Source organism: Corythoichthys intestinalis, chromosome 2 (genome assembly GCF_030265065.1).
Source record: "Corythoichthys intestinalis isolate RoL2023-P3 chromosome 2, ASM3026506v1, whole genome shotgun sequence".
Classification (NCBI taxonomy): domain Eukaryota; kingdom Metazoa; phylum Chordata; class Actinopteri; order Syngnathiformes; family Syngnathidae; genus Corythoichthys; species Corythoichthys intestinalis.
The window spans coordinates 75331417-75354116 of record NC_080396.1 but is presented as its reverse complement, the minus strand read 5'-3'; the positions used below and the strand labels follow the sequence as shown (position 1 = coordinate 75354116).

The window sequence follows — 22700 nt, the reverse complement described above, 5'->3', positions numbered from 1 at the left end:
TATTCATTGGCAGACGGCGTCGCGCGGAAGACCATTCCAACATCACAACGTTCAATTGTATTGCATATCCAATATTTTCAAAACATTATACTGACTCGAAAACATCCCCCCGAAACTATTATGGGCAAAAAAAAATATCTCTCTCTTTCTCCTCCTTCACCTCCTTCTTTAAAGAGCACAATCAATTGCCTGTCACTCATTCAACTATACAAGGAATTTGTTGTCTCAAAATGAACGTTTAGATGGCCATCTTTTTTGTTCTTTTTCCACTTTTGACCTATTAGTCTGTTAAAATAAGGATCAAATCTGTTTTCTTTGCTAATCTTGACATGTTTTCATTTGAAAATTATCCTCGGAAATCCAGCTTTACCTAGCGGAGAACAAAGTGAGAGAATTTTCAAGCCCCGCTGTATATTTAGACCTGTAAAATGTTTTTTTTTTTTTTTTAAACCCTCCCCCCTGTGTCATCCACAAATTCTCGTTTGCACAAAATTGAAACTTTGCATCTATATTGTCTCAAGAAGAAAAACGACAAACTAACCAAGCACATGCCGTGAGGAATGCTCGTTTTTAAGACACAAAATAAGAAAAGGAAAAAAAAAATACTCATTCTCCCACCTTTTTTGTCTGGCTACACTCTAGATCAGGGGTGTCAAACGTTGTGGCTATTATCATTATTATTATTATTATTATTATTATTCATACTGTACATACAGAATCGCATGCTTTTATTTTGACAGGGCCCTGTAAAACCGGGGATTTCTGCACTACTGCACGTGGCTCACTTGTCCGCAGTCACATTTGTTCATTCGCCTCCTTATTGTTAAAATGACAAAGAATTGGCCTAATAATGCCCCGAAAACAACAGGAAGTAATCAAGAAATGCCCTAAAATCAAATGGCAGTGACCAATGAACAAGACGTGGCCCAGAGATGCCCGACAACCAACAAGAAATGATCCAAAATGTATAAGAAGTGACCACAAAATGACCTAAAATCAATAGGCAGTGACCAATGAACAAGAAGCGACCCGGAAATGTCCTAAAATCAACAAGAAATGATCCAAAATGTACAGTGAGTGAGCCCATAATGGCCCAAAACCAACAGACAGTGACCAATGAACAGGAAGTGGCCCAGAAATGGCATGAAATCAACAGGCAAAGACCAATGAACAAGAAGTGACCTGAGAATGTCCTAAAATCAAGAGGAAATTACCTGAAATCTACAGGAAGTCACCTGGAAATGCCCAAACAAATTAACAGGCAGTTGCGAATGAACTAGAAGTGGCCTGGAAATGCCCTAAAATTAACAAGAAATGATCCAAAATATACAGGGAGTGGCCCAGAGATACCCTAAAATCGATAGGCAGGGAACAATGAACAGGAATTGGCCCAGAAATGCCCTAAAATCCACAAGAAGCAACCCGGGAATGCCCAGAAATCAACAGGAAGTCACCTGGAAAGTGACACGAAATCCACAGGAAATATCCTGGCAGTGACCAAGGAAAAGGAAGTGGTTCGGGAATGCCCTAAAATCAACAGGAAATGACCTGAAATAAACTGGAAGTGAGCCATAAGTACCCTAACATTACAAGAAGTGACACGAAATCAACAGGAAATAACCTGGCAGTAACCAAGGAAAAGTGGTCCGGGAATTCCCTAAAATCAACAGAAAACAATCCAAATGTACAGTAAGTGAGCCATAAGTACCCTAACATTACAAGAAGTGACACGAAATCAACAGGAAATAACCTGGCAGTGCCCCAAAATAAACAGGCAGCGACCCATGAAAAGGAAGTGGTTCGGGAATGCCCTAAAATCAACAGGAAATGACCCAAAATCAACAGCACCTAACCTAGAAATGACCCGAAATCGACTCGCAGCGATCAGTGAACATGAACTGACCCGTACGTACCTTAAATTTGCAATGAAGTGATGCAGAAATACCCAGAAATCAAATCCAAAAATCAACAGGAAGCAACCAATAAACAAGAAGCAGCCTGTAAATGCCCAAAAAATCAATAGAAAATGACCCGTAAGTACCCTAAAATGATAAGAATAGACTTCCAATTCACTTATTATGAAAGGCCTGTCTGTGAATGCTAATCTTCCTATCCCATTGATGTCTATTACTGTCATTAGTAGTTCACTTGTAGGACCAAAAATAAACTGGTCCGGCCCACAAGATATCTAAATCCCATAAATGTGGAAAAAGTTTGACACCCCTGGTCGAAAGCTTATCGAAACGAAAATTAGCCTTTTGGCTCATAACCCACCCACCCTTTCCTTCCCTTTTCTGTTCTGTAGTTTGAGTGGCTCCATTTTAGTCCAACTGCTTTCCAGAACCTTCTCAAACAGCGGTGCCCCATTCCGTTCTTGGAAATGCAGTTACTACTCTGTGAATGATATTGTTGTATAAATCAATGTTTGAAAATAATATTGAAACTTTTTAAGTTAAAAACTAAAACAAAAAACACACAAAAAAAACACGAGAAGATTTTAGTTGTCTGCCATGGGTGGGTTATCTTAGAATCGCATGCTGTAGAATTGCTTAAAGGTGCATATGGAAATTAAGTCCTTTGATGTTTTCTTTAAGAAAAGAACCTGTTGAATATATCGATACAGTCGTATTTATTTTTTTCCCCCCTAGTTTTGACTTGGTTTTTTGCTACTGCGTGCATACTAGGGTCAGAACTTTTTTTAATACCATCTTGACAATGTATATCATATTTTGATGAACTTTTGCTCGTAATATTTTGGTCAAATTTAAATTTTGGGCCGAACTCACCTCCTTTTCCTTAGGTGGCGCCTCACACGACAATTAACTGTGAGGAAAATAAGTATTTGAACACCCTGCGATTTTGCAAGCCTTCCCACTCAGAAATGATGGGCGGGTTTGAAATTTTAATGATGGGTGCTTGTGCACTTTGAGAGACAATCTAAAGAAAAAAACATCCAGAAATTACAGTGTATAATTTTTTTTACAATTTATTTGTATTATACTGCTGCAAATACATTGCTGGCCAAAAATATTGACACCCCTGCAATTGTGTCAGATAATACTCCATTTCTCCCAGAAAATGATTGCTATTACAAATCCTTTGGTATTAATATCTTCATTTATTTTGCTTACAATGAAAAAACACAAAATTTAAAAAAAAAATCATTATCATTTTACACAAAACTTCAAATATGGGCTGGTCAAAAGTGTTGGCACCCTTTGAAAAATCATGTGAAGCGTCTCTTATTTGTGTAGTTAACAGCACCTGTTACTTATCTGTGGCACATAACAGGTGGTGGCAATAAGTAAATCACACGTGCAGCAAGTTAAAATGGATTAAAGTTGACTCAACCTCTGTCCTGAATCCTTGTATGTACCACATTGAGCATGGAGAAAAGAAAGAAGACCAAATAACTGTCTGATGACTTGAAAAGCAAAATTGTGAGAAAGCGTGGGCAATCTCAAGACTACAAGCCCATCTTCAAAGACCAGAATGTTCCTGTGTCTACCGTGCGTAGTGTTATCAATAAGTGTCAAGCCCAGGGCACTGTCGTTAACCTCCCTTGATGTGGACGGAAAGGAATGATTGACGAGAGATTTCAACGAAAAATCGTGCGGATGGTGGATAAAGAACCTCGACTAACATCCAAACAAGTTCAAGCTGTCCTGCAGTCCGTGGGTACAACAGTGTCAACTCATACTATCCGTCTACGTCTGAATGAAAAGAGACTCTATGGTAGGATACCCAGGATGACCCCGCTTCTGACCCATACACATAAAAAAGCCAGGCTTAAGTTTTCCATAACTTATCTGAGAAAGCCAAAAATGTTTTGGAAGAATATTCTCTGATCAGATGAGACAAAAGTAGAGCTTTTTGGGACAAGGCATCAACATAGTTTACAGGGGGGAAAAAAAGAGGCCTTCAAAGAAAAGAACATGGTCCCCACAGTCAAACATGGCGGAGGTTCCCTGATGTTTTCGGGTTGCTTCGCTACCTCTGGCACTGGACTGCTTGACTGTGTGCATGGCATTATGAAGTCTGAAGACTACTAACCAATTTTGCAGCATAATGTAGGGCCCAGTGTGAGAAAGCTGGGTCTCCATCAGAGGTCATGCGTCTTCCAGTAATGACCCAAAACACACTTCAAAAAGCACTAGAAAATGGTTTGAGAGAAAGCACTGGAGACCTCTAAAGTGGCCAGCAATGAGTCCAGACCTGAATCCCACACAACACCTTTGGAGAGATCTGAAAAGGGCAGTTTGGAGAAGGCACCCTTCAAGTCTGAGACCTGGAGCAGTTGGCCAAAGAAGAATGGTCTGAAATTCCAGCAGAGCATTGTAAGAAACTCATTGATAGATATCGGAAGCTGTTGTTCGCAGTTATTTTGTCAAAAGGTTGTGCTACCAAGTATTAGGCTAAGGGTGCCAATACTTATGGCCAGCACTGTACTACCTCCATGCTTGACAGTAGGGATGGTAGTAATGGGATGGTACTCATCATTTTTCTTCCTCCAAACACTATGAGTGGAAATAAGACTAAAATGTTCCATTTTGATCTCATATGACCACATGGATTTCTCCCATGACTCATCTGGATTTTTCAAGTGGTCATTGGCAAACTTAAAACGGCCTGGACATGTGCTGGTCTAAGAAGGGGGAACTTTCTGCGTCATGCATGCTTTTAAACCATATTACCAACAGTAACCTTGGAAATGGTGGTCCCAGCTCCTTTCAGGTCATTGACTAGCTCCTCCTGTGTAGCTCTTTGCTGATTCCTCACCATTGTTAGCATCATTGAGACCCTACGAGGTAGATCTTGCATGAAGCCCCAGTCCGAGGGCGATTGTCAGTCATGTTTGGCATCTTCCATTTTCTAATAATTGCTCCAACGGTGGATCTTATATCACCAAGCTGCTTGGCAATTGCCGTAACCCATTCCACCCTTGTAGAAGTCTACAATTTTCTTCTCTGGTGTTTTTGGACAGCTCTTTGACCATGTTAGGAATTGGAGGAGTTCCTGATTGTAAGGGGTGGGCAGGTGTTTATATGCAGCTAACCGCCTCAAACAGGTCAAAAAGTCTACCTCCTCTCCACTTATTCGTTGGACTTTTTAAAGGCGACTAAAAGGTCTTTCAGGCTCACAATTCTAGCGAATAGACAGGTGTACAAATACTAATTTGCAGCAGTATTATATGTATAAATTGTTTAAAAAATCATACACTGTGATTTCTGGGGGTTTTTTTGTTTTAGATCTTCTCTCACGGTGGGAAAGCACCTACCGTGAGAATCTTAAACCCGCCTATCATTTTTAAATGGGAGAACTTGCAAAATTGCAGGGTGTTCAAATACTTATTTTCCTCACTGTATTAAAAATGGCTCCTGGGATATGTAGTCTTTCATGGTGCTTTCGGTTTTGAAAAAGGACAAATGATGGAAATGTGGACATAAACACATGGTCCATGCAGTGTTAATGCTTATTAAGAGAACAATAAAACTATAAAACTCAAATGTCTACAGATTGCTCGTTGTGTTACGACGATTGAGCAACCGCTTGAAAAAAATGCCTCAACAGCAAAAACGCGTTCCATCTTCATCCACTCCATGATGCTCACTGGGGTTCCTAAAAAATAAAACGCAAATAACACAAGTTAAGAACCAAACTTTAAGCCCCACCCTCTCAAATAAGTCCATCCCTACCATCGTCAGAGCAACCATCGCTTCAGGGCGCTAAATTTAAAAAAGCAAGTTGCTCTGTCCCACCCTGTACAATCATTCAAATTTGTAAAAAGCAGCAAATGTACAAGAGATACGAGAGAAAGATTAAATATCCATGTTGACATTTTTTTATTTCCCATGGTGACAAAGTGTGGCGTGTGGATGTCAATTTCTATGTTGGCCAGTGTCCTTGCATGTGATTTGTTGATCAATAAATCGGTCGCTGATTGGTTGTAGTGACAGAAATAGAACCACTTCCTATCTTCTTGTGGTATATAGCGTCGCTGGTCCACGTGTGCACGTATACGAACTTCACCGAGGTTTTGATTTCTTCTATTATGGCAAAAAAAAGTTCATCCAATCATGATGCAGGACTTTTTTTTTTCCCGCCAAAAAAAAGTTCTAACCCTAGTGCATACATATTATATGGAAAATGTCAAAGCTATGCACATAAGAAGCAAACCCCGCGTTATTAACCGTTGCTTGGGAGGGATTCCACAAACCATTTGGACGTCAATGTACGCATAAATGTACGACTAGGACAAATTTTCCCATTCCTTCTGTAGCAAAACGAAATTCCACTTCAAAATAACATTTTATAACTGTTTTCCTCTCCTTTAATAATAAAAATAAATAAATAAAAAATCTTGCAGCATCTGAATGGCAGACTTTTGTTTTTGTTCCTTTCTTGTAAACGGAGATGCTTTTCATTTTAGCGCTAGGCTAGTGCCATTTTTCACCCCTTTATTGTTTTTCTCTGCAACATTCTGTACAAAAGATGTGCTGTAATCGTGCGTTAGGCCTGGAGTTGGCACAAAAAAAAAAATTAAAAAATGAATTTAAAAAAATGAATTCACTTTATTTTTCTCTTTCTCCACCAAATAACTGTAGAGCTCTGCACCCCTTCGATTCCCTTTTCACCTTTTGTATTTAATTTTCAAGTCAGTCAGTGTACAAGCGAAAGCTGGATGCAAGATAGAAACTATATTAAAAATGTACTGTTATTTAAGATGTAATAAAAAGCAGTTTGAGATGACTTCTCGTGTGGAGTGTGAGTTACTGAGTAGGCTACTCATAAAGATACACAATCTTAGCTGTTTTGTTTTATTTGTGGTCATTGATGGGAGCTTTGCAACACAGCCAAAGTAGTTTGACCGATTGGCATTGTTCAAATATCAAAATGATGCTTTTTTTTTTTTTTTTTTACCAAGTCACACAATTTCCACATCAAAGTTTCCAGGACGGTAAGGTACATAAAATGTCTTATTTGCTACAAACTTACCCATTCATTTCTAATGGGATGCCATTGACGGCCATGTACGTCCAAATTTCCTATTCCTTTTCAATGGCATTTAAAAAAAAAAAAAAAAAACTGCGCAAATCAACAGGTTGTGACTAGATAACAACTGGAAGTGTCCCTGATATGTCCCCAAATGAAGTTTTGGAGTTTTTTTTTGGCTTGTTAAGCTTCTATTTACAGTGCAGACAATGTTTTTGCTGTTTTTTTCCATTCTGCACAGTTTTAAATAAAATCGAGCAGTCAATGAATTATCTAGTTCTTTCTTTGAATAATGGTTCATGTATATACAGTGGGGAGAACAAGTATTTGATACACATCAAATACTTGTTCTCCCCACTGTATATAATATATATGGCAGAAAACAGACAAGATCAGGAGTGGAAGTGGCTAGAATTTCTTGCCGGAACTCCCTGACGTGAAGGTCGCCACGGAGCCAGAATTTTTTAGGGGGTCAAACCTCTTAAACTACTGAAATGCAAAGAAAACTGTTTTAGCACAATTATTTATATAACACATATAAAAACTGATTTTCATTCAAAATTGTATTTTTTCAATGATTTGCTAAATAAAAGTTAGCAAAAACAGCAATAACCCCAACCTCCATCTCCTAATTTTTATTTTCCCTCATTTCGTCACATACTAAATGCCAAATCTTAATTTTAACTACTTTAGAACACAGGGTGTATATTAAAATTAAAATTTATTTATGAAGTTAATGTAAACATTTACAAACATTGACTTTTCTAAATCATAAGGAAAAGAATAAGTAGCCTAACATAAATGGACAAATATAAGTCCAAAGTTCACAGTGACAGCTAAGATGTTATAAACCTCCCCATCAGAGCAAATAAAACTAAATATGATAGATAAGCCTCCTCAACTCTATCCTTGCTTTTAAGGATTTGATCCATTTTATGTTGCATTGCCCTTTTTGGTCGCATTGATTCAACAAGCTTTTTATTTTTTTTTTTCGCTGTTCCAGAAAACATGCACATTTGAACCAATCAGAGCTAACCATCTCTGCTGATCACATGTCCGTATATCAGCCAATTGAATGGATAAATGAGTCCAGGCGTTTTGCTTTGCTACGTGCATTCGCACATTGACGCGACTCATCATCGTCAGACTCTGATAACTGCAGCAGCTGGGGAAACCTCCATGCCATCCGTGGAATAAAATTAATATTAAATATTGGTGGAAACTGAAAACGGAAGAAAACGAAATCACTGGTATGAGAATACGTTGGCTACAGAAAAGTTACAGACGGCCGCAGCTTTGAGGAGGAGGGCCAACCGACATGTAAAACATGTTTGCGAAAGGTGGCTGCCAAGGAGGCAGTGCCTCCAATCTGATTTTGCATTGATACAAAATTAAAGATTAGTAAGAACGTTTCCCAACAGCTACGAGAGTTGACTCCAGTGTGTATAGTGTGCCTAGCGGTGGTGAAACATGTTTTTTTCTCTCTGGCAACTGTGTTGAGAAAGAGAGTTTGTGTGCATAATGTAAATATGATACGAGTCATACACATGTGCTTTTAATGGAAAATAATTCAATCATTTTCGTTCTGATGGTAATAATGTTGAGCTGTGGCAGTGGGTTTAGGCTCATCTAAAGAACTGCATTCATTTTAATTTTAACATAACATTAGACTTATGTTCCAATTTGCCAGTATGTTTTGAAAAATAAAAGTCCTGTTCAATGGAAAGTTTTTTTTTTGTCTGTTTGTTTTTAAATCCAGATATCTTATAGTAACACACTTTAGAGCTGTACTTGTAATACAGTGAACCCGTGATATTTTGGCTTAAGGTCATCATACCGTCAGAATATCATACTGGCACATGCCTAGTACATACTACAATATATAACATTTTTGCATCGGGAGAAAATATTTTTACATGTAAATTTTAAAGCAAGTACTTTGACTTGACTACATTTTTTTCTTAGATACTTGTACTTTTATTGAAGTAATTTTTTTGTCCCTGTATTTGTACTTACATGGGTGGAAAAAAGTGAGTACTTCATCCACCACTCGCTTACATTAGCGTATTATATTTACCTGTGGACAGTGGGGGGGGGGGGGGGGGGGTAATCACCTCTCCACCTCAGTTATGATTTGGCGGAGTGGAGCGTACACAATTCAGTAATGTGAGGCGGGGAGTACAGTATTATGTAAATCACCTGTAAGTGGATATGTTGACATCCTATTCTATGCTACCTGATCAGTTATCCTGGTACCGAATTGCATCTCTCTCCCTGAGTGTGTTTAATTCCACTTAGTCATGCGTGAACACTCTCAGACGTGTGATAGTCCAGCAGAAAAATGGAAATGCTGCACAAGGGGGCCAACCCAGGGCCCTTTTACCACAACACCAAATCGGGGATGGAGTGAACGTGGCACACGCCTTACCCCTGCACCTCCGGCAAAGGGGCCAACGTTCCCTCCGAGACTCACAGCTGTACCCTGGACCATCCATGGCCCCATTGAAAAGCCGTCAGGGAAGCGACTGGGTGATGTGCCACCGCCCCAACCACCGCCTGCCCACCCGAATCAACAGCTACCGCTGTAATCCCCCAACCAGCACTGCACACCAGGCCCAAAGAGGAAATGATCCCGACCTGGATATTTTCTTTATAATGGGGAAGTATTTCGACAGTGTCGTTAACTATATGTCCAGGCTGATGTTTTTTTCTCGTAAATTTGGTCCAGTGCTTGGGTGGCAGCATATGAACCTGTCATCCCTCCCACTTCAAACGAATCGGATGTCTATGGCTATTTCAGGTCATTTTCTGTTGGTTTTCGGTCACTCCCTATTGAACATGGGGAATTTATAGGTAACTTCCTGTTGATTTTGGGTAACTTTTGCGTCGCTTCCTGTTGATTTTGGTTTACTGAACAGGAAGTGACCTGTAAATGTCATAAAATGAACAGGAAGTGACCAGTAAATGCCCCCAAAACCGGGCAGTTAACGGCAAACCAATGAGTTTAATTTTCGGGCATTTCGGCTCATTTGCTGTTGATTTTCAGTCACTTCATGTTAATTTTGGGGCATTTATGGGTGGCTTTCTGTTGACTTTGGGTTACTGAACAAGAAATGACCCGGGAATGTGCCCAAATGAATAGGAAACGACCAGTAAATTCCCCCAAATCCGGGCAGTCAACAGTTTAGTTTTGGGGCATTTCAGGTCATTTGCTGTTGATTTTCAGTCAGTTCCTGTTAATTTTGAGGCATCTATAGTTCACTTCCTGTTGATTTTGGGACCACTTGTGGCTGCCTTTGACTTAATTCTGGGTCATTTTAGGTCATTTCTATTGGTTTTTTCCATCCCTTTCTGATGATTTTTCGGGGGCATTTACAGGTCGCTTCATGTTGATTTCGGGTTACTGAACAGGAAGTAACCCGGAAATGTCCCCAAATGAATAGGAAGTGACTCCAAATAAACAGGAAGTTACCCGTAAATGTCCCCAAAACCGAGCTGTCAAATGTAACCAGTGTGTTTAATTTTGGGGTATTATACATCATTTGCTTGTGATTTTTAGTCACTTCCTGTTGATTTTGGGGCATTTGTAGGTCCCTTTCTGTTGATTTTTGGGCCATTTATGGAAACCAATGAGTTAATTTTGGGTCATTTCAAGTCATTTCCTGTTGATTTTCCATCACTTGAAATTGATTTTGGGGCATTTACAGCTTGCTTCCTGTTGATTTTGGGTTACTGATCAGAAAGTGACCCAAAATCAACAGGAGGTAACCTGTAAATCCCGTAAAATGAACAGGAATTGACGTGTACAGTAGTATGAAAAAGTATCTGAACCTTTTTGGAAACTCACATTTCTGCATAAAATCACCATCAAATGTGATCTGATCTTTGTCATAATCACACAGATGAAAACACAGTGTCTGCTTTAACTAAAACCACCCAAACATTTATAGGTTTTCATATTTTAATGAGGATAGCATGCAAACAATGGCAGAATGGGAGAAAATAAGTAAGTGAACCCTCTGCCTGAGGAGAGTTGAAGAGCAATTGAAACCAATTTTTACCAAACTATTTAAGTCAGGTGTGTGCCCAATCACTGATGAGTGGTTTCAAGCAAAAACGATCAACAAAACAAAACCATCTCTAAAAGTCTGGATGTTCATCAATCAACAGTCAGAAAAGTTGTCTACAAATGGAGAGAGTTTGTCACTGTTGATTCTCTCCCAAGGCCGTCCACCCAAGATGACGACAGGAGTTTAGCACAGAATACTCAGGGAGGTTAAAAAGAACCCTAAAGTGTCTGCTAAAGACTTACAGAAATCACTGGCACAGTCCAATATTCCTGTGCACACATAAATTATATGTAAAACAATGGCCAAGAATGGTATTCATGGGAGGACCCCACGGAGGAAGCCACTGCTGTCTAAAAAACATTGTTGCTCATTTAATGTTCGTAAAAAGGCACTTGGACTCTCCACAGAAATTTTGAAGATGAAACGAAGTTGAATTGTTTGGGAGTAATATAACGTGATGAGTGGAGGAAAAATGGCATCAACACCTCATCCCCACCGTGAAGCATGGTGAAAGGAGCATTGTGATATGGGGCTGTTTTGCTGCAGAACAAGCAACAGAACAAAATACATGTTCTGGAGTGGTCAAGTCAAAGTCCAGACTTTAACCCCATTGAGATGCTGTGCCAGGACCTAGAGACAGCGCTTCATGCCAGACATCCCAGAAATCGGACTGAACTACAGCAGTTTTGTAGAGAAGAATGGGCCAAGATTAGCCCTGATCCATGTGTCAGACTGATTTGCAGCAACATGGAGCGTCTGGTTGAAGTTATTGCTGCCAAAAGGGGGCAACAAAATATTAAATGTGATGGTTCACTTACTTATGTTCCCCCTTCTGTCATTGTTTGCATACTATCCTCATTAAAATATAAAAACCTATAAATGTTTGGGTGGTTTTACTTAAAGCAGACACTGTTCTTTCATCTGTGTGATTTTGACAAAGATCAGATCACATTTGATGGTGATTTTATGCAGAAATTTGAGAAATTCCAAAAGGTTCAGATACTATTTCATACCACTGTAAATGCCCTCATAACCGGGAAGCGGTCATGTTTGAGTGCCATTTACAGCAAATCCATTTTGACTGTCAAAATGACTAGATTTGACGTCTAGAGCTGTAAATGGCAGCCAATGAGCTAATATAGACACTCTTCTAGTGGAAGATTTTAGCTTGCAACCTGTTGGTTCATTTTTGTTTTTTTCTTCAACTGTTACACCTTTTTAAAACAACATATTGATTTTTGGTGGGAGTATATCTATAACCTTTTGGAATTCAAAGTATTGCTATAAATCATCATTTCGAAATATTGCCACATGCCTAACGTTTGCATGTCTGTTGTTGACCTTGCTCACTACAGTAATAAACCCCGTCCTGGCACGCAAATGGAAAACCCCTTTCACCGTTCTTTTCGTTTCTTTTTCTTTCTTTCGATTGTAACGGAAGCTTTTCAAAATTAAAGTAAATGAACTCCAAAAATATTTGCTTAAGTAAACGTTAAATTACTTATTTAAAAAGAAAAATACTTAAAATACTACATAAAAACGGTTTCATTACAGTAACTAGCGTATCTGTAACACGTTACTTTCCACACCTTGCTTGTTTACAAACTCTAGTTTGCGGCATTTAAACATCTCATAAGTGTTATTAATGGCTGTGTAAATAGATGCGGGACTGACAGGTTGAAACCGAGCTTGGTCGCCCTCTGGTGGACAGTTTGGAACAGCAAAACCAGTAGTGGTTTAAATCGGGCAATGTTTGAGTCTCAAATAAACAAGCTGAATTGTAAATTTATGAATTATACATTGAATATCGGGTGAAAAAATAAGTAGGCTAACATAACGACTCGTTCTGATTCACGAACGGCCGCACTGCAAGTGAACGCGTCACAAATGAAAGATTTCTGATTGGCTAATTCCGACCAGGAAGTAAATCGTTGACGAAGTTAAGATGGTGAGCTGTTAATACCCATTGAGCGAGGCTTTCTTGCAGTCCGCCACAGTCGATTACGCCCCGAATTTGCATCGCTGATTGTAAACACTGCGAGGACAAGGTACGTTTTCATAGCGGCAAGCATGCTAATCCGTTTTTCGCTCAATATGTTAAGTTATTATGAAAAGTAGCGTCACATTAGCTGTGTTACTAGCACACGGTCAGAGTATCATTCACTTGTTGCTCGTCGCTCAAGCCGGAAAGGTTTCTTGGTTGTTTTTAATCCTCCCCCCTCCCCCAAATTACGCGTTCAAAAATCTCATTGTCAAGTGTTTTTTTTTTTATCACAAAGTTTATCCAAGGAAGTTAACGGAGGTAATAGCAGCTGCCAAATGCGAATTTACTGTACAAAATGGCAACATTCATTAAATAGAACACCTGTAATCAAACTAATGAAGTTGATTCAATTAGAAAATGTCTTATTATTCTTACCGTATAAGTCATCATACCATATGCATGTTTGTTTTATTTTGTATATATTTTATTGAATTCATTGACTGCCATTGACTTCGGTAGACGTCCAATCTATCCATTCATCCCGCTGTCATTGGCTCTGAAGCATGATAATGACCATTCCATGTAACGGTATCGTAACAGAGTAGGTTTACTTAAGTAAAAGTAGCGTTACCTCGAAATAATATGACTCAATTGAATTAGTCATCCAAAATTTGGACTCAAGCCCAAATAAAAATGTATTTGGTGAAAAGAATACTCACGTAAACAGTGGTATATTTTTTTCGGCTCAGTCATCTATATGAACTTTTAATTATTCAGTACTATAAGCTGTTGCATGACCATATTACCCCCGAAAAAAAAAATACACAAAATTAATTGAATTCAGACTAGGGTTGGGAACCTCTGGGTACCACATTCTTGAGTCACTTCCTTTTCAGTAACACAAAAACAACATAACAACAGCTACAGAAAGCTCCCAGAAAGCACGCTGGCTTCCATTGATGGCGCTAGACATCCAATTCCTTTTAAGTGGATTGGGCGTCCATTGCCGTCAATGGCACTGAAACCAGAGCATTCACAGCCATTTACAGGTGACATCCAGTTGATTTTGTGCCAGTTACGGGTCACATCCTGTTGATTGTGGGTCAGTTACGGGTGACACCGTGCTGATTTGGGGCCATTTACAGGTCACATCCTGTTAATTTTGGGCCATTTATGGGTGACACCCTGCCGATTTTGGGGCCAGTTACGGGTCACTTCCTGTGGGTTTTGGGTTACTGAAAAGGAAGAATGTCCCCAAATAAATAAAATGTGACTCAAAATCAAGAGGAAGTGGCCCAAAATTGACAGGAAGTGACCCGTAAAAGCAAGTGACTGAAAACGACCAAGAAGTGACCTGTAAAATACCCAGATATCAACAAAAGGGGACCCGTAAATGGCCCAAAATTAACCGGAAGTAAATCGTAAACGGGCAGCACTGATATAGCGAATTCATCTCCATGGTTACCGTGCCCAAAGCGCTTGCCATTACAACACATTTACCCTTTCATGCACACATTCACACACCAATGGTGCTGCTGCCATGCAAAGCGCTGCCAACCCATTGAGCGCAAGTTAGGGTTCAGTGCCTTGCCCAGAGGCACTTCGACAGTGGGCAGTCGTAGCCAGGAATCTAACCGCTGCCCCTTCGGTCTGAGGTCAACTCCAGCTACCAGGTGCGCCACGGCTGCCCAACAAGAAATATCAACAGAGGTGACCCGTAAATGGCCGAAAATCAATAGGAAGTGACCCGTGAACGGCCCAAAAGGAAGTGACTGAAAATCACCAAGAAGTGGCCTGTGAATGGCCCAAAATCAACAGGAAGTGACCCGTTAAATGGCCCAAAAGAAAGTGATTGAAAACCAACAGGAAGTGACCCATAAATGGGCCAAAATTTAACAGGAAGTGAACCAAAATCAATAGGAAGTGACCCGTAAATGGCCCAAAATCAACAGGAAGTGACCAGTAAATCAATAGGAAGTGACCCATAAATGGCCAGAAATCTTCAGGAAGTGACCTGTAAATTGCCCAAATTCAACAGGAAGTGACCAGTAAATCAATAGGAAGTGATCCGGTAAACGGTCCCAAAATCAACAGTAGTTTGTTTGAATAATTGAGTAATCGGATAAGGAACATAAAGAAACTAAAATACCTGAGCTGAGCCTCAAACGGTATAAAAAAATAAAAAATGAGGATCTACTGTAAGTACAATAAAAGAACAATTGGCTAACTTCCACTAGCATGTTATAAAATGCTAACATGTTTTTTTTTCTCCCCCACAACAAATGGTTCAAACACATATTCCCAGAAAGAACTGCTAAATCAAATTAGGAATGCATTAAAAAAACATTACCTCAAGCAAAAACTTAAGCTTATGTAGGTCTTAACAGGGAGCAGCTGGGTTTAGCCATGTGAAATGAGTTATGTCTCATTCACTGTTGACACTAGAGGGCAGTGTATCCACCCAGATCGATAAAACTAAATGCAAACTTTCCAAACAAACCATTACAATGCCACTCTGATTAAACCAATACTCGAAGCAGAGAAGTTTAGTTTGAATCTTTTTTTCTAATCCAATTACTCGAGTTAATCAATTAATCGTTGCAGCACTAATCAACAGGATGTGACCCGGTCAATGGGCCAAAAATCAACAGGTATTGACCCTTGAATGGCCCAAAATGATTTTATTTCCTGGCATTGGGTGCCACTTATAGCCAACATTTGTTCATTGCTGCCATCCCTCCCACTTCAAACGAATTGGACGTCCACTAGTGATAAACTCATTCCAATTCACTGCAGAAATATAGCAAGAGCTTGCTTTTCTGTTCATTAGTCGTTTTAAAAAATCTGATTTCCTGATATACTGTATGTATCGATAGTTCTTGTATTGCCATATCATATCAGTGCGCTGAAAACTGTCGAAGTTATGCTGTAAAACATTTTTGTTTTGTTTTTTTCATAACGGTGAGCGCATCCCACCGACATCAGACATAGTTTTGATGGCTTTCCTCAAACACCAGGTGTTTTGAAATTTTCCAGGTTCGCAGTGAGTAAGCAACAGGCACACTTTTGCTTAATAGACAATGTTTATTAATTCCGCAATTTCTGAAACATCGCTATTCTGTTACGTCTCACTCAGTATTACTTTGAAATTTCCGGTCCCTTCCGGTCCCCGCGCTATACCGTTTCACGCGTTCGACAGCGTTCAGTGTCACCATGAACGTCTTATAGTCGTTCAGCGTCGCCCCGCTATTCACTCCCACCTCTCTGGCTTGGCTGGGCCGCGAACCCGCGCGCCGACGACACTTCCCGCGCTACTGATAACGCTAAACCAAAAATATACCGGAATGTTCACTCAATTTATCGAGTAATACGTAAATCCCAAAACAACACAATCCCAGTATTACTCAAGTCAATTTACCAAACAACAAATTCTCAGTATTACTTAATTACAATGACCAATTTCAATCAATACTAATCAATTTATCAATACTATTGATCCTGTCCGTGACGCCATAATTGTTTCAAAACACCAGGTAATCCCTCTATAGCTAGGCTTGTCGCGATAACAAGTTTTAGTGTATTAGGGACATATTGTCTCATAAATTATTGCGATATGTGATATTATTGCCTGTTTTTTTTTTTTCAACCATGAATATAGTGACAATACATCCAAATAAATCACCTATTGAAATGCAATAAATTGTTATTCTTAAATAAAACGCAAACTATAAAAAAAAACACAATGCATAATGAGTCATTTTAAAGCTAGTTAGGTGCAGAATACGAAATAGGTGAGAAACCCAATCATTTTTGTTGTCTGCCAATTAGAGCCCATTAAAAGTGTTAATTTGATCCAAAATGACTTTCATCTTGTCCTGAGAGTATCGACTGGACCCGGTTCTAAAACTCCGGTTCTCCCCGAACCGTACGAATTTTAAAATTTCGATTCCATGTTTCGATGCCCTCAATGTCGAGCGGGAAAAAATTGCTGTCGAAAACCACGAAGAAGAAGCCACAAGAGGCGCGTGTTTGTGCATTGCAACTTGATTACATCCATGGACACGGTGAGGCGGCACTCAAAAGTTTGGCTGAACTTTACCAAAAAAAAAAAAAAGACCAGTCAGTTCAGTGCAATATTTCCAACACAACTATATCATGCAAATGTGGCCGCACGACCAATTATGCATGACCGGCTTCATGGAATATAAGTGCTATGTGCAAAGCTAGCTGAGTGCTACATATTTGACATTCTGCGCTGTCAGAAGCAGGTAAGTAAAACAATACATTACGTTTGTCTTCTGCTATCCCAGCGACCTGACCCCGGAGTAAGCAGTAGATGATGGATGGAATAGTACGAGAATAAATCGTATCGTTACATCGGGCTATGGTCGATATCATGTACCGTATTTTTCGGACTATACGTCGCACCAGCCAAAAAAATGCGCAATGAAAAGGAAAAAAACCTATATAAGCCGCACCGGAGTATAACTCGCATTTTTGGGGGGAAATTTATTTGATAGAATCCAGCACCAAGAAAAGACATTTCATCTTGAAAGGCAGTTTAAAATACAGTGGAGAACAACAGGCTGAATAGGTGTACGGTATGCTAATATTACATGACGTTAGAAGTTAGATTGGGCCTAAAAAATCCAGCCCGACCCGACCAGCCAGCGGGTATTAAAGCCTGACGCGGCCCGAGCCCGACCAATTAACTTGTTTTGCTCACCCAAGCCCGAAAAAACCTGAAATTTTATGTTTTATTTGTAGGCACGAGCCCGAAAAAAAACCCCAAATGTTATGTTTTATTTGTGAGGACTCAGGAGAAGTAGGAAATGCGGGGATGCGATGCGTGGTTGCGTTTTGTGTGATCACGTTTGTGACGATGCTGGTGCATATATGCATAATGATAACAAATTAAAGCCCGTCTTTTGTAACGAATTCTCCCAGTTAAACAACACTGTAAGATGGATATTCAATAAACATATCTTTTACAGTTGCTTATGTTTGAACAGGCAGATAGTGGATTTGGCATTTATTTTAATCTCCTCGAGTTGGCAGAAAAAAAATGCAAGTTTTCTCAATGTTTAAATAGTCTACATATCTTAGAAATGCATTTACACAACGAAATAACGCTGGAAAAGTTTGTTAAATATATTTCTTGTATGAGACCAAAGCGCCACATTCGTTTACATTCAGCAAAGCCGACACAGATTTCCTATAGACCCCAATCACCAACGTCACACAATCACGTGATCACTGTATTGTGCCGCCATATTGTCCGTCATTGTGTGTCCGTATTGTCATTGATCGTAGTTTCTAAAGGTGGATTCACTTGCAAATTATGGAAGCCCCGGTGCTTTCAGACGCTGTAAACTCATTGGATGAGTTGCATAAAAGCCGTTATTTGGATAACCTTCGGTCGATCCAGTCACCAAATCCATATTTGATGCCCAAACCGATGTTTCCTCCCGTCCGGTCCCGTTCCGTGTGTCAGAGATCGTCCTGAGACCACAAAATTTCCAATCACACTCCAGATTATGTCATGATGAGGAGTCGGGTACCCAAAATCGGCACCGGCCCGAATATAAACCGACATTTGGTCAGCTGAGCGTCACTGTTGTCACGATTGTAAAATGAAACTTGGATCGACAATGGGCCGGTGTGTGCCGAAAATAGCTGCCCCGCGTGAAATGTCCCCCCTGACGGGAGTGCTTATTTATAACGCTTCATTGACGTGAAAACATTAAATGTTTTCATGGACGCATTACAGTAATGGATTTATGACTGTAAGATCAGTTTTAAATAATTAAATTACACAAAATATTAGTACTGTATTTTAGTAACAAATCGTGGACTGGGCCACATAACCATCTTTGAACAGAAATGTATTAGTCTACAGGTTTTCACGACCATATCCCAATGACAATCACACAGGTATGACATTTATTAGTTCAAGCAGAGTAAAATAATACATATTCACGGTACGAGAAAATCGTTTCCGTGTGGGCGCTCCCGTCAGGGGGGACATTTCACGCGGGGCAGCTATTTTTCGGCACAACACCTGTTGCTCCACTCACCTTCTTGCTGTGCGACCGTGGCGACGAGCTTCGTAGTCTCCGTCTGATGATGTCTGCGATCATCATATTGATGTTTTCGCCGCTGTCTAACGGCTGTTGACACAAACGCATCATGGACCAAGATAAACAAACCGTGCTGCTTTCGAGATTTGCCCTTTTAACAATGGGCTCACAGCAACTACTAAAATGACCGTTTATCTTCTCTGTTACTGCAACCAACTGCCACACGTGCCTTCACCATTTTGATTAATCAATGTTAACGATTGTCAGGAAGGTTTTTGGGTTTGTTTACTAGGCGGTGATTTCTTAGACAAGCAGGAAAACACCCAGCAATAGGAGGAATGCACGTAGCGGTAATATGTAAACACGATGAGCCGACGGACAATTTGACGGCACCAGTCAGGGGGGCGGAGTTGTGACGTCAAGTGATTGGGGTCTATAGCATCTTCAACAATCAATTTGAATTCTTTTCATATCCCACTCCTACCGCAGTTGTTTGCTTTTCAATTCCCCTGTCTTTAGTTTGTTTTTCACTCCTATAGCTGCTCCATATCGAAAAGGAAATACCAGGATGCTTGCGGAGGGCGCCAGGGCGCGGTAGGGGAAGACTTAAAACAGAGCCACTGCGTTCACGTGCGCAAGCATGCACAGCGCCTTCACAGTTTTATCCAAATGATTTATTTTATTTAACATCCATACATCGTTTTAGTATAAATATATGAATATATATTTATTTAAAAAAATATTATTTAACATCCATACATCGTTTTAGTAAAAATATATGAATATATATTTATTTAAATAAAAAATAAAAAAAACTGACCCATCTTCAGCTTTCGGGCAGAGGGCAACAGATTTTGATTTAAAAGTATCCTGGTATTTCAAAGCATTCATGATGCCATGCACCCTAACAAGGTTCCCAGGGCCTTTGGAAGCGAAACAGCCCCACAGCATCACTGACCCACCCCCATACTTCACAGTGGGTATGAGGTACTGTCTACACGCCAACAAACTGTTTGGGAGGCATGCATGGAGAAAACCTTTCCTCACTCACAATCATAAACGCAAACGTCTGGAGTTCGCCAAGTGGTATTGGGGCTTCAACTGGGACCGTGTGCTTTTGTCAGATGAGACCAAGATTGAGCTTTTTGGCAACAAACACTCTGAAGTGGGTCTGGCGTGCCACGAAAGATGCGCATGCTGAAAAGCACCTCATACCCACTGTGAAGTATGGGGGTGGGTCAGTGATGATGTGGGGCTGTTTTGCTTCCAATGGCCCTGGGAACCTTGTTAGGGTGCATGGCATCATGAATGCTTTGAAATACCAGGACGTTTTAAATCAAAATCTGTTGCCCTCTGCCCGAAAGCTGAAGATGGGTCGTCACTGGGTCTTTCAGCAAGACAATGACCCTAAACATATGGCCAAATCTACACAGAAATGGTTCACCAGACACAAAATCAAGCTCCTCCCATGGCCATCTCAGTCCCCAGACCTCAACCCCATTGAAAACCTGTGGGGTGAGCTGAAGAGGAGAGTACAGAGGAGAGGACCTAGGTCTCTGGATGATTTAGAGAGATTCTGCAAAGAGGAATGGCTGAAGACCCCTCTTTCTGTCTTTTCCCATCTTGTGAAACTTTATAGGAGAAGATTAGGTGCTGTTTTGTTGGCAAAGGGATTTTGTACAAAGTATTAACACCAGGGGTGCTAATAATTGTGACACACATCATTTGATGTCAAATAATTATTTATTTATGTGGGATTTTTTCCCCACTGAATAAATGCACTTGTACTGAAGGTTGGATTTTTCTCTATTTTTCCATTATGGTCCCATATTATTTGGGGAAAAAAAATATTAGAAGCTAAAAAACACATAATTATTATAAATCCAATAATTATGGAGGGCACTGTACAAGTTAACAAAAAAAAAGCCCTGCGAGAATTTCATATAATTCATAAATTTCATATTAATTCTATTAATTAAAAAAAAATAAATAAATAATAAAGTAATAATAATAATACATTTTAAATTCATATAATTAAGAAAAGAGCTAAGACTTTGATATGAACTAATACATTTTTTTAACTATAATTTTTTTTACCCTGCCTCTTTTTTGGACCCTGCCTCTTATAAGAATCGTAATCGGGAATCGTTCGGAACCAGCATCGAAACTTGGAATCGGAACCAGAATCGTTCAATTTGAAACTATGCCCAAGCCTATTTATTACATCATATCATCATTGCCAATCCGATTTTTCATAATGGGTGTCATTTTAAATAAATTTTAAATGTAGAATTTGAATTATATGCGATTGGCTCCAAAAATCTGAACATGATGTACTTTTATTTGGGAATGTTCAACGGAAGTACGTTTGCTAAGCCACTAACTGTAAGCTTTACACTCAGTAAAAAAAAAAAAAAAAAAAAAAAAAAGTGCACTTCGCTTTCGTCAAGCATGTGTCAGGAATAGATTTTTTTCTTTTGTTCGCATCGCTTGCAAATTCTCTAATCCAGCGAGTTTTCATGTTTGAAGTGTCACCTTTTAACTGCAATTTTGGGTTGTGGAGAAGACTGCCAATGTTTTTATAGCAGGCTAAAGTGGTTAGTACGTTGTCTTTTTTCCATTAACCTTAATATGGCAATACTAACGTTTTAGAATGTTTAATATAGAAGTGTTCCCTTATTTTGTATGTCTGACCTTTAATTCCATGGCGTGTTGATGGCCATTAAACATCTGTGAAAGCTACTGGAGTTTCACATGTAATCAACACGCACGTGTGCCAAGTGCACGCAGCACACGCACGCACAAACGTATGCACGCACGCGGCGATAAATCACAGCCGGGAAAATTACCGCCCTCATTTTTATTTACCGATAATTTGACCTATTGCATATCGTGACAGGCTTATCTATACCTTTATCTGAAATACAATCATTGGCTGTATCCTATCAGCTCGAGATGGACAGCGGAGAAGAGTTGCGAGTGAAAGCATCCCCTTACTGTTGGTCCACACACGATGGAGGCAACATGACGGCGTCCCGCCTGGCTAGGCGCAGCAAGAACCGCAGCCTGAGCGCTTCCTCAGCCAGCAGTTCATCTGAATACAGGTAGCGTTGCCTTTCTTTTACTCATTTTTTAAAAATATATTTTTTTACTACTCATAGGGGCATAACACCGAGCTCTAGACTGTTCCCTTTGACACGGTTCAAGTCCATTTTTACAGCGCTGATGGCCTGTCGGCAGAAGTCGCGGGAACCTCGGGTAGCTCGCGATACGATTTGCGATACAAGGCTCCTGATAACGATGATCTCGCGACATGACAAGACGATAATTACCAAGAAATCATTCTAGGATATTTGACAAAACAACTAATACACAAGAAAAACATGCTATTTTCATGCTGTGAGTTGGTTTATCACCAGTCGATGTCCAATCCATTTGACGAGGGTGGCAGCGAGTGAGCGTGCCGTCCCTCCCACTTCTACGGATTGGACGTCTATGGCCATCAATGGGCCATTATCAATCAACCACTGAGTTTCATTTTGGGCCATTATAGGCAAAGCAAGGCAAATTTAT

General features: G+C 39.9%; 2 protein-coding genes across 6 annotated transcripts in view; both read left to right on the top strand.

Annotated features, from left to right (window-relative positions):
* The window catches only part of gnb1a (guanine nucleotide binding protein (G protein), beta polypeptide 1a), a 73986-nt gene extending 67236 nt beyond the window's left edge, over positions 1 to 6750 (top strand). For all 5 annotated transcript variants that reach the window (XM_057857345.1, XM_057857328.1, XM_057857319.1 and 2 more), the window contains one exon: positions 14 to 6750. The gene's annotated coding sequence lies outside the window, so the exon portion shown is untranslated. The remainder of the gene's footprint in view (positions 1 to 13) is intronic.
* Positions 6751 to 12972: 6222 nt separating this feature from the next.
* nadka (NAD kinase a) overlaps positions 12973 to 22700 on the top strand; it is a 64029-nt gene continuing 54301 nt past the window's right edge. Inside the window, exons 1-2 of the mRNA XM_057825657.1 lie at positions 12973 to 13111; positions 22077 to 22231. Of these exons, the coding sequence (XP_057681640.1) occupies positions 22083 to 22231 (149 nt within the window). The 5' untranslated portion in view covers positions 12973 to 13111; positions 22077 to 22082. The remainder of the gene's footprint in view (positions 13112 to 22076; positions 22232 to 22700) is intronic.